This window comes from Pygoscelis adeliae, unplaced genomic scaffold (assembly GCF_000699105.1).
Source record: "Pygoscelis adeliae isolate BGI_AS28 unplaced genomic scaffold, ASM69910v1 Scaffold190, whole genome shotgun sequence".
NCBI classification, from domain to species: Eukaryota; Metazoa; Chordata; class Aves; order Sphenisciformes; family Spheniscidae; genus Pygoscelis; species Pygoscelis adeliae.
Genome location: NW_008823922.1, coordinates 778,543 through 796,216, shown reverse-complemented (window position 1 = coordinate 796,216; position 17,674 = coordinate 778,543). Strand labels below are relative to the sequence as shown.

The window sequence follows — 17,674 nt, the reverse complement described above, 5'->3', positions numbered from 1 at the left end:
GAGGGTACGCTCGGAAAAACGAATCCTCACGCATCAGAGAGGGCAAACCCTCACTCTCCAGAAACTGAGTTCGAGCTGTTTGGCTTGGCCGCCAAAAAGCACTTAGCACGTATTCCCGCTCCGCTAACTTCGGTTTCTTTGTCAGCGCGAGGTACAACGTGAAGAAAAGACAAAGTACACACAAATCCTTTCTGTACTTAAATCAGCAGTACAACCCCAGCTTTTTTCGCTCAACTTGCAATGCTGCCAAACTTTCCCATGTGTTACAAGACTCTAAACGGGTCTCTCAAAAAATCAAGACTCCTGCTACAGAGTTTAGGTTGAAGGGCACATAGTTTGGAATGAGGCCCCGCAAAGGGTCTTAAATAGATTCCACATGAGCACAAGACGCAAGCACCTACCCCAGGCTGCACTGTTAGGTACAAGCTATAAGGTAAACAGCAAAACACTAAGTGAGTAGGAAAATGAGGAAAAGTTAGCAGGAGGGAAAAACCAGGATCAACATACTGAAACTAACGTCACAGCAGCAGAGGCAAAATTTCTTTTTCCCTCCTCCTCTTCTCCCCCCCTCTGTATGGTAGGATTATTGTTGTACCAGAGGTAAGGCAACATCCCAGCGCGTGCTGAGCCTGCTACCAGAAAAAGGCTGCCGGGGAAGAGGGTTGATGATAACTCGTTCAGGACAGTAGCAGGGAAGCAGGAGAGCAACCAGAGCAAAGGAAGGCAGAGGCAGTCCCTTCTCTCGTTTTAAAAGAAGTTGTTACCATGCTGGAAAAATACAATAAACCTGAGCTCCTCACGTCCTAACTCACCGTACTCCAAGAGCCTGAGTGCAAGGAGACGCACTGTTCAGCAGCACTCACGGCAGCTCTGCGAGGCTGCGGGTCTCAGCAAGCGCCCTGTGCTCCCCCCGTGCTGGGCTGCAGCGGCCTCTCCGCGTGCAACAGCACCCCCCAGCGCAGAAACCCGCTCCCCACAGCCCGGCGGCGAGGCAGCCTGCCTCAGACTTCGCTGTAAGAACTGCTTTCGAAGTAAATGTCTGCCTTCCGATAGCGTTACAGTTGCCAGGAAATATCTCTGAGACTTTGTTAAAGTTTTCAGGGGTAACAAAACATACCGCTGCTTTGCAGCAGGACAAAAAGTTGGTGGGCATAGATCTGTCACAGGTGTAACGGGTTGGGAGGGAAAGATGGAGCTTTGCATATTTACATCTTTTCAACCTATAGTCTCCTTATCTTTAAGTATACTGAGATTCAAGTCCAGGATCTGAATCCAAAGAAGGGACATTTGCCTCTACTCCTCGCATCCCAGGTAAGCGGCTTGAGCCCCGAGCCTGTGGGTATGCTGAGTACTTGAGGATGAAGAACACACATTCCTCTTCAGTTTTGATGAAAAACTTTAGCCTAAACACAAAATACTTCACAGAACTAACACATTTTCTTAATCAAAATATTTTCATATCAACACTCCACCTCCCCAACCAAGCTCCACTGAAAACCTCTCCAGCCAGCCCAGAAAGAAAGCTTAACCAAAGGTCTTTTTAATGAATTCCTAACAATGGCTGCGGATGGAAAGCTGCCAGCAAAGTAAATTGTTAATTCTCAAGCTTAACCTTATCAGGATCAGTTTTCAAAATAACAACAATCAGGAAAAGATCCTAAAATTCTTTCATTCAGAATTCGTAATTCAGTAGTGAGACATTGATTTGCGTCCTCTACAGCTACACACGTTCATCATTTCTGGAGGAGTCAGAATGCAGTACAGACACTTTTCAGCTCAGTATCCTCAGAAAGTAAGGCTTAGGCAATCATGTCACAGGTCCATTCAACCTTTGTAATTTATTTCATTGATGATTTCAATGATTTTGTTCATATGAAGTTATTTGAAAATAGGCTACTGGAGAAGAGGCCATTATTAGCATGCTTATCATGGGCAATGCTGCAGCATGAGTTTGTGTTTTATAAGACATCAAAAAAAGGGAGAAGACATTATAAATGCTTTAATTATAGGAAAATCTTCCACCAAGAGCCATGTTTTATTATGTATCAGAAAACCTATTCAGCCACCAAGGTTTCTCTCTCGTCTCTTACAGATTAAAGCCGTTTGTAACTTTTCATGATATTAAAGTATCCATGTTTCCTTTTTTTTGTATGGCACGTTCACCATAAAGAGTAATTTATAGAAAACTGGTTTATTTTGTCCCCAAGCTGACAAAACTGTTTCTCTTACAGGGCCCAAGGGAGAAGGAGCTCTGTTTTACCACCACTTCCTATGCTGAGGCACTTCTACATTGTTCGAGTTGATGTGTAAATTTTTGCCAGTGTTATCACTAGCTACAGAATCACTAAATAGTGTAAAAATGCTCTGCATTGAGCTAGTACATCATCCAGCACACACCACTAACATACAGGCACTCTACCATCCTTAGGCCTTCTGTATGAAATGAACAGTGTCAATATACTTGCAGATGACTATAAACAAATCCTTTTCAAGTTCCAAGCACAACATGTGGGCAAAAACACGTGCCTTTATGTCTGCGTAAGCCCTTGTATGCCCAGTTGTGTTGTACCTCTCTAAGTCAAAGCCCTGGATCGTGCACGCACTTCAGATGCACACAGGTCTGTGAGTCTGGCAGTCCATCAGCTGAACGGGGACTACTTTCGTCTGGCTTTCTAGCATAGTTCGATCACGTCACTAACTGCTGAGACTAAGTCAGCAGAAGGTGTCCGATGCCTTCTCTTATGCTAGTACACTTTTATATTATCCAAAGCTGACGTTCAGCCAACCTTCAACTTCATATATATACACCTATAACACAAAGATGTCTATACAACAGGCACCAAGTACGTAAGATCTGCTTTGAAAAATGTACCATTCATCACTGCTTATTCTTCTTAGACCAAGCTTCTCGCTCTTCGCCTCTATGTTCAGGGTGTCTTATTTTGCACATTTCTTTCCACTGACACCTCTCCAAGTTTGTGTCACGCAGTGCTTGTAACTTTAGCAAGTCAGGGAGAACACAGAAGCTCACAATTCCCACAGCCATCCCTGCTCCAGCGAAGCAGAGAAGCTCCATAATGGCTTTTGTGTAAAGCTTCCGCCATTCTGGCTTTATTTCGAGGCACGCAGGGGGTTCATCAGCTGACAAAGCTGGCAGGACATAGGATTTAATATGCCCCGCTATCTTGACGGCACATCTACTGTATTCAGAACGTACAGAAAGGTACAGTGTGATCATATTTATTATTGAAGATGACAAAGGTCAAAAGCTGGGTCAAATGTACCACAGCAAAGATTAGTTCCCTGCTTTACTATGTGGTTAAATGCTATTTATGAAATTACCAGACAGCCCATTAAGCAATCCAATTACCCAAGGTTTAAGAATGTGATACAAGAAGCTTTCAACCATGTCAGTTGTTTGAAAGGAGCCTCACCTGGAGGCTTAGAAAATGACTCTGTCTTGTGAGCAGTTATTTACAATTGGTACCTTACTTAAAAGTCTCAGAGAAGTCCCCCAAAACAACATGAATGGCCTTTTAGACTTAGGAAAAGCCTCTTTCAGGACAAAGTAAAATGGAAGTTTGCTTGGCTATTTTACTTTTTTACTGTAGTTGTTCTATGGATGAATAGTTGTGAATAACAGACTCGGCTTTCTGGATTCTGTCCCAAAGATTCACATGCATTCATGAAACAACAAGAAGTGAAACACAACACATCACTCCGAACTCCAAGCAGGTCTCATGTTTATTGAAATATCTTAAGTTTAATGAACATGATGCACATGGCTCTTGCTGTACCACATATCCTCACAACTGCTAAGTTAGCCACTTTGGATTCCTACAGAAACTTCCTTTCAGCACAGCAAGGTGAAGCAAATATGGCTGCTACAAATATAAAGCAAACTTAGAGGTCCTGCTAGGAATCGCAACTGAAATATCATGAACCACCTTTTAGTTAAACAAAGCCTGAGGATTCCCTGAGTCTGAATTAGGAATAAAAAACAAAACAAAACAAAACAAACAAACCAACCCTAATTTATGGCTTATGCATCTTTTTGCAATTGTTTTTTACAAATAAAGTTTGCCTCAGTTTAAAATGCACTATTTTCTATGCCATGTAGAAAAGGCTTTTTATCCTGTTGGGATTACTGACAGAAATCTGGGTTGAATCCAACCATGGCACAGAAATTACCATCCGGACTGAGGCAACTGACGCTGGAGATTGTTCATACCCCTACATTTGGCATGGAACTTTTGCGCAGTTCAGAGGAGCCAAAGTCCTCTGCATAGTCAATGGAAAGAGCGAGGCACCCATACTACAGACAATTACAGCTCCAAAGCCAGACCCCTGAAGCAGATGTGAATCCTCTCCCCCCATTAAATGGGGGCTTAGCCCCAGTTTGAAGTGGAAACTGAGACAAATGGAAACTGCCGTTAATACTGCCAGGCTTCACCAGGGTGTTGTACGGTTGCTGAACACAATGGTGGCAAGCACCACATAAGCAGCTAAGAAGTAAACAGATCTTCAAAGCAGCAGATGATTAAAGGGAAAAGTCCATGCAAATTAAGTCACTCAAGCTATAGAATTAATGCTTTGGCTCTTCCCTCGCCAGGAGTATACCTGGGGGAGCTTGTTTTTTAGTGGTCAGTGCAAAGAAAACAAAACATGAGTATGTTACATCATGCTCCTTGAAAGCCATAACCTATTGACAAAGCTAACTGAAAGTGGTATTTCTTTTAACCGCTTCTCTTGTTCCAGGAATCTGCAAGGGCAAATAATGATCCTTATCCATAGCTGGTATGTGAAACATACCAGGCCATTAAATCAAGAAAAATGCAGCAATGAATCAGTCCCAAAATAGGAGATTTCAACTGACAGTGGTGATCTTCTCTGGCTTCATGACAGTTCTTCTGGGCAATATTGAAAAAGAAAGTCATCTGATGAAGCTAGCTTGTATGTGATGGCTAAAATAATAATGCAGCAAGAAGTCACTAAGTGCTTGTTAAAGTACCAGCACCAAATGGGTCACTGCAGTACTAGGAGTACTACTGAAAGGTACTCAGAAATGGCAACGTACTGAGAAATGGCAGTGTTTTATGCACAGTGAAATACTTACTGTTTTAATTGTCAAGCACCTGAGGTGCTGAATGGACTAACTTGTCTTTCAGACATGTCACTAAATTTATATGCACGTGACATATTCCTTTTGTGCAAAGTCACACTCCTGTTTTTTGAGTACCATGCCATGCGTGCAAAATCAGCAGGATACAATGAGGACTTCTGCAGGAGAGAGAAATAATACTGAGAAAAACAAACCAAATATGAATCCAATTCAGTAGTCATTGCTGGCATTTTAAAAATGCATCATAAATAAACAACGTAGCATTATTGCCAGAAAAGCATATGTTCCAAAAAGACGAATTCCTGGTGAACTAATACTCTGAAATACCATGCCGGCTTAGAGATACTTGCTAATCATGTTAATTATTTCATTATACATGCGGTAAGGTGCATCAAGGCCCCAGATAAAATCCAAATGTTCCCATTCTGGAATGTTTTTGTGGTAAACCAAGTTTGTGATCTGAGTGAGCAGCATAGCAACATCCTTTGGGTCTGCCAGCCAGTCCTGTCCACCAGTCCACACCGCGGTTGGTACAGTCATCTCTTTTATTTTGTAGAAAGGGGGAGTAGACTGAGGAGGGGGAAAGTGAAAAGAAAAGCATTAGAAAGAACAAGTCTTCAGTGTGATACACACTGCAGTGTAACATACTAGCAAATGCAAGAAGAATGTGTCAGATTCTCATTTTCTCTTCCTCTTTTAGGCAGCTAGAGAGGGAGATGGAGTCATGACTCAACAGAAAACTTAACTCCAAGAGTCCTGCAATATTATAAGCAAGCATAGCAGTAAAGATGTGGTTTGAAGAGTTAACAAGACAGCAGGGTAGCAGAAGTCTCAGAGAATGCATCCCATTCAAGTTATTTCTAAATCCTAATCAAATACTAAAAGTGACTGTTACTCTAAAAGTATGATACTGCAATCTTTCCCAGTCACTAAAGGGAGAAGGGGCAAAATATTTTTAGCATCGCACACAGTAATTTAGAAACAAACATGCACGGAGCTTAAACAGGCTGAAGATAAGCAATACACATGAATTGACAGTCTATGCCTTAGTGTGAGAAGTGCAGTGGGATCTCATGATATAGGCAGGCAGGACCCCCTCAAGAAACAGCTTCATATCCAAGCGAGGGCTCCATACTGACCTAGGACTACCTCAGAGCTCTATAGTCCTATCTTTTTTTTTTTTGGAAAAGGCAGATCTCCAGTTGGTTACTGGGCAACACTAGTGGCTCTTCAGCATGCAGCATAAACACAGCACCCGCAGAAGCGCCCAAGGACTTTTCTTGTAACGCTCAAGAATTGTAACATATCCATAAAAGATGTCTACCTGGTTGTAGTGAGCCATATTTGCAGCCTTGCTTCCCCAGTCATAAGCTTTGAGTTCCCCAGTCTTCACAGCCTAAAAATAAACAAATATTCAGACATACAAAGAAGAACTGCAACACTTCTATTGCAGGAATAAAAAAGTATAGGTCATCTGGAGAATTGGCAAAGGCAACTGACACAAGAAACAGTGAAATGCCAAGTATTAACAAGGACAAGTGTCACTGCTTTGCCCAGCGTCACAGGAGTGGGAAACATTAACATTCAATACCACTAGACTTTGTCCCTTAAGATTTCACCCTCTTTCATAGCAACGGTAGGAAAGATTAAGGAAACCAGCTTTGTGTATCCAAAGCCAGGATGTGGCAGCTCCATGTTTACTTCTGAAATATTTACCTTGCTGTCTAAACATATATGAACACAGCACAGAGCTTTCTTAGAAAGTCTACTCCGTATGATTTACCACCTATTATTTTTCAGAAACAGAAGTCTGTATAACAGGGATCTGAGAGGAAAAAAAAAAAAAGTCTTCACAAATTTCTTTCTGAGCCAACACTTGAACAGCATGTACAGCAGAACGCATTGCTTCTGAACAGATGACCAAGTCCAGTTACAAGATCACAAGTAGCACTGACGGCTGCTTCCATGGCAAATGCCTTCTCGTATTTGTCAGCCTGCTGAGCAAGCTTCAGGCACCATAGCATCACAGGCATGAAATTGTGCACTGAGGTGAAATTCAAAGTACGCTAATAAAATAGAAAGTGAAGCCAAACAGAAAAGAACAGAACAGAAAGACTACTGCTTTTCACTGGCTAAAAATATAACTTGTAATCAAAACAGGATTTGCTGAAAGGGGAGCAAATACTTGTTACAGCATCTCTGAGTTAAGTTATTCCATTGTATTGTTTGTTGGCCTGAAGTACTTACAGTTAGCCTATCTTCAAAGAAATAGGGGAGACTAGTGAGCCACCATAAGTCAGTATCATCAAAGCAGCTGCAGTGAACAGTTGCTGTTCTGACAATTGGCAGTTCCAGAATTTCACTTGGGCTATGCTACATATATATTTTGGCATTTATTCCATTTAAATATCAGAGACATCAATATTCTACAAACAAGCTAGAGTCACAGACATTTTAGATTCTGGAAACTCTACCTGGCTCCAGTGGATCATGTTTTGTACAGATGTCCCTGCAGGGCAGTGTGTTGAATACACATCCACTCGGCTCTGCAACAAGATAATATTGTTTACTCCTCACAGTGCAACAGTGCAACCATTATTGCTTCTTGAACAACTAACAGAAAATTTTCCATTCCTCTTAAAACTGTTATAAACAAAAATTAACTGGAGCCATATATACAGATGAGGTAAAAGGTTCAAGTATTTTGGGGCTTACTTACAATTAACTGCAGAACTTTAAAACTGAACTTTAAACCTGATGATGATATCCCTTAAGCATTTTTTAATATATTCAGAATATCTTTTAAAAGGTGCTAGTATTGTAAGAATTGGGAACACATTAGCTAACATTTAGATTGGCCTCCGGAGAAACCTTGTGTTATTCTACATCTAAACTTGTAGCTGTCAGTCCAAAGTGATTCCGAACTTCATACACTTTGAGTTTAGAAGTACGAAATACCCAGGGGAAACTTAAATCCTGGCAGAAAAAAAAAATATTATCCACCATTAAAACCATGAAAACTGTACGTGCTGGGCAAGAAAACATCAAAAAACTGCACTTTCACCTTGATGACACCTTTTGACATACAAAAAAAATGTACATTTTTGCACACAGAAAAAAAATAATGCTAATTCTATCTCACTCCAATAAAAAAATCCTCAGCCTTCATCCGCCTGTGGGTAAACTGATACCAGCTTCTACTGATTTCAGGGAGCTAGAAACACTTTAAGAAGCATTATGAAAAACGGCATTCTCACACCAGTTGCTGTTAACTAGCTTTTAGATAACAAAGCAAGTCCTATGAACAAGTCCTTTGGAACTAGAACCACAGATGAAGCCATCAGCAGGGTCAGAAATTGGTCCCAGAGAAAATAATTGCACACGTCCACCGAGAGACCAGAAAACTTCAACAGTTCTCTTGAAAATGGTTGAAAACTGTATCTTTATTCCTCACTTCTTTGCAAAAGGAATTAAATACTTGCATCATCATATTAATTCACTTCCCTTGCCCGCTTCCCCAACAGATCTAAAATAATGTATTTTACCTTTCCAGTAACATTTTAAAAGGTTAATTCTATCCATCCAAGCTGGGCAACTACAGCTATACCAAGGAAAGATATTCATCCAAACTCAGTATGATGAAGAAGGCATTAGTTTTTTTCTAATTACATGTAAAGGACAATCAGTACAGTGACACACAGTCAATACAGTGTTAGAGTTCACAGTAACTCAGCTATTAAAAGTCACTAAAACGTACCATATTCAAGTTTCTTTCATTAAAACCACACAGAAGAAAGAATATGTTGCCACAAAGGTCATCAAGTATTCTGTGGGTGCAAACGTGGGTAGCAAGCCATTTCAGCAAAGAATTCTGAGGGAGGAATTGTTTCTTTCCAAACATGTCCTACAAAATAACAAACGCATAGGACAAACACGTAATTGCATAGAATGACCTGGGTTTAGTTTTTATACTACAACATTCTTGAGGTAATTATCTCCATTTGCACTGGTGACAGGCGTGTCACATGAAAATGATTTATCTCCCTATCAACCTTGTCTGCAGTCCAATGGGCAGGTCACCGTTAGTGCTTCTGCTACAAATGATGCAGTCCATTACCCCCACAAAAAGTACATGGGAACTGGGACCATTATTAAAGAATTCCAAACCTAACCTCAAATTCAAATAAGTTTTAAATTCAGTATTTTACAGGAGTACTACACAGCTTCTTGTCATCAGAATTGTTTAAGGCTAAAATATTTTAAGCTGCATCTGCTAATGTTAAATGGCTTCGTACTTCCAACTTCTTCTCTTCAAACCACATAAGAAAAACAAGTTCCATAAGCTGTGGTGGCCACTTCCTCTTGATGAGTATTTTTAAAACATCCAAGGATTTGAAAATGACCCACTGAGCACTTCCTTAAAAAGTGACACAGCTCTTTAAAGATATGCCTGACCCACAGATTTGTGGCTGTCATGTACTTCTGCGCTCCAGTTTTTTTGCAAGTCACCATGAGAATCAAGTTCCTCAGCACAACACGAACATCTGCACAGGGCACTGATCAGCTACTATCCCCATTAGACAAAGTTCATTACACGAGGAACAGGGGACCACAATTGTTCGTATCACTTTATCCCTGCCTTTGGAGCAGGGAACTAATATGCAAACAGACACGCATTAAATGTGTACAAGGTATGTTAGAGGAGGGTTTATCTCACAGAACAAACAGCGCTGTGTGGGACCCTCCGTGGGTGGTGGAAAGAAAAGTGATGATTAAAAATTACACATAGCAGGGTGTTCGCAATGTCTGACTTCAGGCACTTACTGCAGCCTGCCAGTCTGCCTACATTCCCTTTGATGTTAATGGGGAAAGGTAAACTCCTCCAGAGGATGATTCACAGCATCTAAATAAAGCTGCTGCTCTTAATCACCCTCTGAAGGATCCTCTTCTAATACTAAATGGTTAATTGTGAAACAAATCTGTTAAAGTTCATGACAATTCAAAAGTATTCTGTATAAAGCTATCATATGACTCTTCTAAAACAGACCAACATGTGATTACTGTAGCGTAAATTCTAGAAACATGTAAACGGAAACACATAATTTTATTCCATCTATTAAGCTGTAATTGTAAAATACTACTTTAAACTGATGCAAATTGTCTCATTAGACAGCAGTAAAGCCAGAGAAGCCACTGCTTCTCTCCATTATTATGGAAAAAACGGCCCAGTATTCTTGTCAAACATGTTAATCTAATCACAGCTATTAACATTCTTTGCTATGCTGTCTTCAACTAGGAAGGGGGACACTTCATTTGTCTTAAAACATTTACACTCAGATACAAACCTTGAGTAGCAGGTCGGGAAACACTCCCAGTTTTACCAGAGGGCTAGTGGCAAACTTGACTGTAGCTACTGGTGCCAAGGCAAAGAACATTTTGATTTTCTTAGCCAGCTGTGGCAAAGTTGAAAAAGCAACGAAAGCTGTAAATAAGATGAGAATAATTAGCAAACCTCACTGACACGAGTTAGATAAGAATTTTACCTGGCAATGATTCTATAAAATCTAAGACATGTTGAGTGTGCACAAGTATTTTTAGATTAATAGTTCAATTGTTGTCTCTAGGATCAGTTTAGATATTTTAAATTAATTTAGTAACCGTGGAACACAAATTAAATGAGGCAAATCAGAAGGGTTTGTTTTCTTCTGAAAAACAAGTTCATGCTAACTAACTCAACACTCTTCTAGCTCTTTCTATCTGCAGGTCTAAAAGCACCTGAGCCAGGCCTTACATACAGCAAAATATTCTGGAAATGGGAATCTTTATTCTACATGTCTGATTATTCTAATTTTATTATGTACAGCTGATCAATTTATTTTAACGGAAACTGTACTGGTGGCTACCTATGACTTCAATTTATCATTTCAACAGCTTCCCACTTTAAGTGAACACAGAAAGGTTAAGTCTTTTCTTTTTAATGTTGACTAATATTCCAGGAAGCAGCTAAAAACCAGAAGCAGCAGATTTCCAAAGCCCTATTTTTTCATCATTAAACCACATTTGTGGAACCTGGTATAATTTAAAACACGATATATTCTAACAAATGCATCTCTTCACATACCCATTGTGGTGCCCTGTGAATGCCCAATGTAAAATACTTGTTCCTGGCCAGTCTTCTTCAAAATAAAGTCCACTGAGGCTGGAATGTCATACTTAGCCATTTCATCAAAGCTACAAAGCAAAGATAAAAAGTCAGTTGTGTAAGTAAAGTTATCAGTGTGGAACAGCTGCACAGAGCTTTACTGCACCGCAGATCAGTTGTCTGGACATAAAGAAAAGCTTCCGGTGGATGAAGCAGAACACTTTGGTGATTGAGTCTTCACATCGAGCACCGGTGAAAGCAATTAACGTTCTACTGACCACCTATGAAGGCTGTCTCAGGACACTATACTGATCATACAACTCCCTTGTACTGCCCCTATATGTGTGACAGCACACGTAACCGGCAAAAAAAAATCTTGTATATTCACAATGTGACTTAACGGAGATGATGGGCAAAGAGAGGAAGAGAAGCCTGCTTGCAAACAGCGTGTGTAGTTTCTCCAGTTTCTCTAGCAAGACGAGGATACCTGAAAACCCAGAATTCTTCTTGCTTCACTGTGAAGTGTGTATGTTTCCTGGACCAGGTGTTCCCTCTGCTGTTTCCCAGCCATACATCATAGCCAGCATCTGCCAGCATAAAGCCGAGGCTGTTGTAATCCAAGTTTGTGATCCAATTGCTGGCATCTGCAAGCAAACCATGCTGCAGAAACACAGCAGGCCTTGGACCTGAAAAACAAAGCATTTATCGTACCTTCCTGTTCATCTGGAATTGAATGCCTAAGAATTATTCAAGTGAGTTATTGAAAGTCTGCTTTAGATTTGCACTTTGAATATTTAATCTACGTGACTTAATCTACTAAGGTTAGCAATTTGTGTAATATGCATAGTACCATGAAATCACGTGTTTTCACAAAAAGCTACTTTTTATCATTAAGAATTTTAAACTAGCAACTTGTTAGTTTCCTACCTACAGCAAAAGACTCCTTGAAGTTCAAAACAGACAGCAAATGTACAGTAAGCAAACATGAGAAAAGCAGGAACTACAGGAAAAATACAGGCAGCCCTTACAACTGCTTCAAGCTCACAAATACTCAGCAAAGTGGCCCAAACACAGAGACAGCTAAACTACTTATGAACCTTGCCCTGCCCCTAAACCTGGGGAAAGCATTTGCATATATGTGCTACTGAGATCTTTGTTTTCCAGTTAAGACAGTGCCAAACTAGGGTGCTGAGCTGTGGAAATCTCTGCAACTGGTACTGATGATATCTCCATGCAAATCCCTTCCATTACCAAAGCTCTGGCAGAACCTGAAGAGCAGTCAAGTAGCCAGCAAGGGAATCTGTGTTTCAAAGGACTTTCTCCCCTTGACTTAAGTAGTTAAAAGAACCACAGTCAAGACCCAGGTGGAATTTAGGAAGCCTCTCTCCTGACTTCCCCATGCTGAAAAGGGAAGTGATACCTTTATGTGGAATACAGATTAAAAAAATGGAAGGTTCCTGCTTCTACACAAAGAAAATAAATTAACATATAATCCTTTAGGAGGAACATGACTTTCAGAAAATCCAAAGACCTGTCTCTGGATCTCGCAGTAGCACAGGTGTTTGGGGTTTTTTTTTTTCTGCTTTAATAAACTGAAATCTGATAACATGGTAACTTCAGCTCAATGCCAGAGATTACTCAGGAATTTACCTCCTCCAATGACACATCATTTACTACAATACTAACTCACGCAATACTTCCTCCATTGATAATTTAGACTTGGATCTTTCAGCAGAAACAGCCAAATCACAACTGCTTCAGTCACCTACACACTCCATTCCAGGTCATGTCCATAAAAGTTTGCTGTGAGTTCCAAAATCCAAATTAGCAATATTCCTCCCTCCTGGCAACCTTTACACCTGTGATGAGGAACCTTTTCAGTGCCTGCTTTTCCCATTTTGTTAAAAAAACATGTTGTGGCATACTGTCCCTGCAGCCAGAGCAAATCTCCAGCAGTGCCAAACTGGTACTGGAGACAGTACAGTTCAACACAACTGTTTACTCCGCTGCAGTAATACTTCATTGCTTTATGAACAGCGTGTAGGATTTTCAAACCTAACATTAAATTTGTCTTCAGTAACGTTCCCTTTTAGCATTGATACCTTCCTCCCTTTTACTAAACTCAGATCAACTAACTTCTGATTTTTTGAAGAACAGGCTCTCCGCAAGCTGCTACTTGCATGTTTCATAACATAGGAAGGAGAAAACTGTTTAACTGCTTTAATGCTTTAATTCTGTTCTCCTATTAGGCTCCAATTTCTGCCAGTTCCTTTTTCACTTTACCAAGCAGTCACGCACATGAATTGCACAATCATATGACAAACTGACTTGGACAATAATAATTTCGGATCACCTCTGATCCTAAAAACCTCAAAGGGGGAAAAGAAAGGCAGGTTCTTAAACTACCCTTTCCACTATAGAACATTTTGTTCTCTTCACTACACCCCCCAAGAAGTTGAAGTCAGACTTATTCCCATGCCCTTCTTACCCATGCTATGCAGTTGGTTTAGATTTTTAGTTACTACTAAAACCAAAAACCACTGACATTTTGCTTTTAGGTTCTCTGGACATTTTCCCTTTTTTTTTTCTTAGGTGAAGAACTGTAGCTTTTGTTCCAAAACATCACGTGATACATAATTCCAAGGGATCCTACTAACATTATGCAGGTATTGCAAAAGAAGAATTATGGCGTATATATGCTAAGTCAGCAGTAACACATCATTGGTATCTTTCTGAGAAAAGATACCAAGTCTATAAAAACTTAAGATCAACATGAACTTTGAAATCTTCATTCTTCTAGATCATACTTCCCCACATGTGCTCAGTAATCCTTGTTTTTAAAATTAAAGCACTTTGCAAAACATGAACTTGGGGTCGAGGGTGTGGCAAGGGGAATGTGGAGAATTCCCACAGGTCAGGAAACTTCTGTTTGCCTATGTCATCGATGAAGGATTCGACAAAATCAACAGGTACAAAGGCAGCCTGTCTTTTTCCTGTGGGCTTCTCTGAAATTCTTAAGTACAAAGACACCTGCCAGATGCACTGATCTTTACACACCCACCTCGTGAGAGACAGCGGACAGTGCAAACATCCTAACTCATACAAAACCAACAGATAAGGTCAGGAAGACTGTTGCTTGGCCTTTGGCAGAGGAGAGGGTTTTTCCACAGGTCTTGTTCACACCCAAGGCTATAGGACAATCACTGATTTCTTTTGTGAGCTCCATGTTTTTACCTCTCATCCTAGGTTTTTTCAGTCCAAAGGGTTCTGAGGCAGTCCTTACAATGTGTACAGTTTCTATGCAAACAGGCTGCTGTTGTTCACATGCGATTGTCTGTAGGATCTTTTGTAAGGGGTGGCGACAAGACTGATATCAAATTCAGCCATTGCTGTTCAAATATGCTGTCAATTCCATATGCAGTGTACAAGGATAGCAAGTCAAAGACTACGTGTCTCTCCTCTTCCACGTACATTTGTCTCATTTTTAAAGCATTCCATCATTCAGTCCTTGCAAAAACCTTTGCCCATATCGCTCCTTTAAGTTTCAGCTTACATTCCCCCCATCCTTCCTCTCTCTCACCTCCTCACCTGTCCACCCCCTGCATCCCTTCCACGGTTTTATACCAGCTTTATACCAGTAATTCTTACAGCTTGTAACAGTGCTCTGGTGGCACATGCCAATGCTCCTCCCAGTCCCCCATCAAATCACATCCATAAAACAACCTGGTCTGGGCTCACTGTTGTCAACTACCTGTTACATATCCTAATTTGCAATATATTTTTAAATGTATTGTACTCAAGATGTTCTGACGGGCTTTTATCTTACTACGTTGTTTTACCTATTTAAGCAGTTGTGTAAGATATGACACCCCAGTAGTATACAGTATTGGTCCAGCTTGTACCTTACTGCAAAGGGAGCTTCGGAGAGGTTAAAATTAACAAACGAATTCTTATTTTATGCAGAAATCAGGCACTAATTATTTTGTGAACATTCTAGTGGGAACTCGTGTAGTTTAGTTATATTTCACCAAAAGAGTCATGTGAACTGCCCCTACTTCTGAAAACGGTCAGGAATTTTTAAAAAACTTATTTGTTATAAAGAAGCATTTTTAAAAATGGGGCTTGAAATAACCCAACAGCGTTACAATCAGCCTCTTTTCAAGAGACTTTATTACTTAAAAAAAAAAAAAACCCTCAACCCTCATTTTCCACTTCCTAGAAAACCCAGGCCTCTCAGCCCCTCAAAAAATGAAACAACAACGAAGGGCTTGTATTAATGTCACAAAAAGGCAATGCCAGAAAACTATAGCTTTCTAACTCCTTCTCCCTTCCTTTACTCAAGTCACTCTACAGGTGCCTAATCTATTTTGGCCATAACATTCACCAATAAAACATTCTAACTGCATAGGTCATATAGTCTTTAATCTTTTTCTGGATTATTACAGGAGCAAAAGTTTTATAAATCAAAGAGAGCTTTTTCATGACTTCCCATTTTTCCAAGCAGACCTATCTTACCTTTGCTCCTCTCACGGCCTTTTCTTCCATAAGGAATTCTGTTAATGGAGAGGATATACCCATCTTCTGTTGTCACTTCGTACTCCTCACTCGGATATCCCCTGAAGGTAATAATTTGACTCTGAAGAAAGAAAAGAAACCGCCTTGGAGTCAGACTGCCAGCCTCCTCAGTTCATTAACATGTACAAAGTACTCTGGGTTCCTTCCAAAGACAGCGATGTGAAATTAAAGGATGCGGTAGGAATGTGCCATACCACCTGCCTATTTGATGCAAACAGGTTTTCTTACGAGACTTATCCCAGCACGGAGTCAGAAACTAGCCAGAGCACAAACCTTATCCTAGGAATTTGGGAGGACTCCCTAGCCTGTCCCCATCTACTGTCATATTAGTTACTCACACGCTGCTTACAGTGAGAAAGGAGCTTATGATAACAGGGTAAAACACTGAGACGCGGAGTTGGCAGACAAAAATTGAAACTGTCTGCTCTCAAGGAAAGCAGTATCTTCCAGTAACAAACAAGTGAGGACAGCAAATAGCCGCTGCCACCACAGCGACATATAGAAGAAGAGAAGGAGGGAAGAGTTCACCTCTCCTGAAGGGAAAGGCTTCTTTCAAACACTTCAGGTTTATATCTGAACTTTATACTGAATTCTCTGTTATACAGAGGACACAACCACGTTTAGGCAATGTGCTGAAATGAACCACCAACACAGCAGCTTTAAAACACTAAGGTCACACTCTTCACACGTGTGAGCTGCTGACATTGCCACCTCAGCTCGTAGTTTCATGTGCCATTTCCTACTCACCTTTCTCCTCAAACCTTAAGTCTGTTGCAGAGCTTGTAAGTGACTTTGCTGACAAGCCAAACAAGAAAATAATAATAAAAACCCCCACACTTGTTTAACACTATGATTTCATTAATAGGTTTATCTCCCATCTCTTATGTCTCGGGATTTATGTTATTTTCATTTGATGCAACTCCATTAGGACAGAGAACTTCCTATTTAATTGGTTTTATGACACCAACCGTGCCTTTGTAAGAAATGCAAGACATGATCGGAGTTCCACTCTTAGGCTGCTGGGCAAGGAAGAGAAAGAGCATTTAATTAAACATGCTATTTCTTTTAAATATACCTTTAATCATCCACAGTGACATTAACATTCCAAAATGATTTTAAGGCTAAATTCCATTCAAATGCTATCAGCCTTAGACTAAATGACTATTTTCAGTCCTCGAAATGATATTTAGATGATACCGACAACTCAAGCACTTCTTTTCTTATAGACCTTAAGCATTTCTAGCTTGAAGTATCTTCTCGCCCGTAGGAGAAAATGGCACAGTTTAGATGGGGCAGAGGAAAGAGCAACTAATACCAGTTACTAACAGCAAATATTTTCTGGAGTTGGCTATTGCAGCTGCAGGAGAATAAAGTTAAGAGAGTAAACGCCAGATGGGAAGAAAAGCAGTTGTGGGTAAGAACACGGGAGCATAGCAGCACAAGTACGCTTCATAAACACGTGCTTTTCTAGCAGTTAAGAAAGAGAGTGTCCCGACTCTAGCAAAAAACACAGGTCTGGACCAGAAAATATGTAAGAGAAAGATCAGCCACAGCCAACAGGGGAGCAAGAAGGACCTGGAAGGAGGAGAAGAGAAAGACGACATCTAGGCAGGGGGTCGTAAGCTGAGGCTTACGCAGCAGCAGGCTGACCGCTGACCAGTGGCTGCAGTCTCCGGGGCTTTTCACCCGGCTGCCGAGGGCGGCAGGCAGCAGGCTTGCGCCCGTGGAGCCAGAGAGGGGCCGCACGCCGCCCAGACGCCCCCCTGCTCCTCTCCTCGCCCCGTTACAAGCCGGCGGCCACACCCGCCGACAAGACTCGCGCACTCTTCCCCACC

At 40.8% G+C, this 17,674-nt stretch overlaps 1 protein-coding gene across 1 annotated transcript in view; it reads right to left on the bottom strand.

The window, feature by feature from the left end:
- Positions 1-3,731: 3,731 nt before the first annotated feature.
- LIPA (lipase A, lysosomal acid, cholesterol esterase) overlaps positions 3,732-17,674 on the bottom strand; it is a 14,938-nt gene continuing 995 nt past the window's right edge. Inside the window, exons 2-9 of the mRNA XM_009320526.1 lie at positions 15,780-15,900; positions 11,752-11,950; positions 11,244-11,353; positions 10,468-10,604; positions 8,880-9,026; positions 7,597-7,668; positions 6,447-6,518; positions 3,732-5,692 (exon numbers count right to left, since the gene is read on the bottom strand). Coding sequence (XP_009318801.1) covers positions 5,459-5,692; positions 6,447-6,518; positions 7,597-7,668; positions 8,880-9,026; positions 10,468-10,604; positions 11,244-11,353; positions 11,752-11,950; positions 15,780-15,900 — 1,092 coding nt within the window. The 3' untranslated portion in view covers positions 3,732-5,458. The remainder of the gene's footprint in view (positions 5,693-6,446; positions 6,519-7,596; positions 7,669-8,879; positions 9,027-10,467; positions 10,605-11,243; positions 11,354-11,751; positions 11,951-15,779; positions 15,901-17,674) is intronic.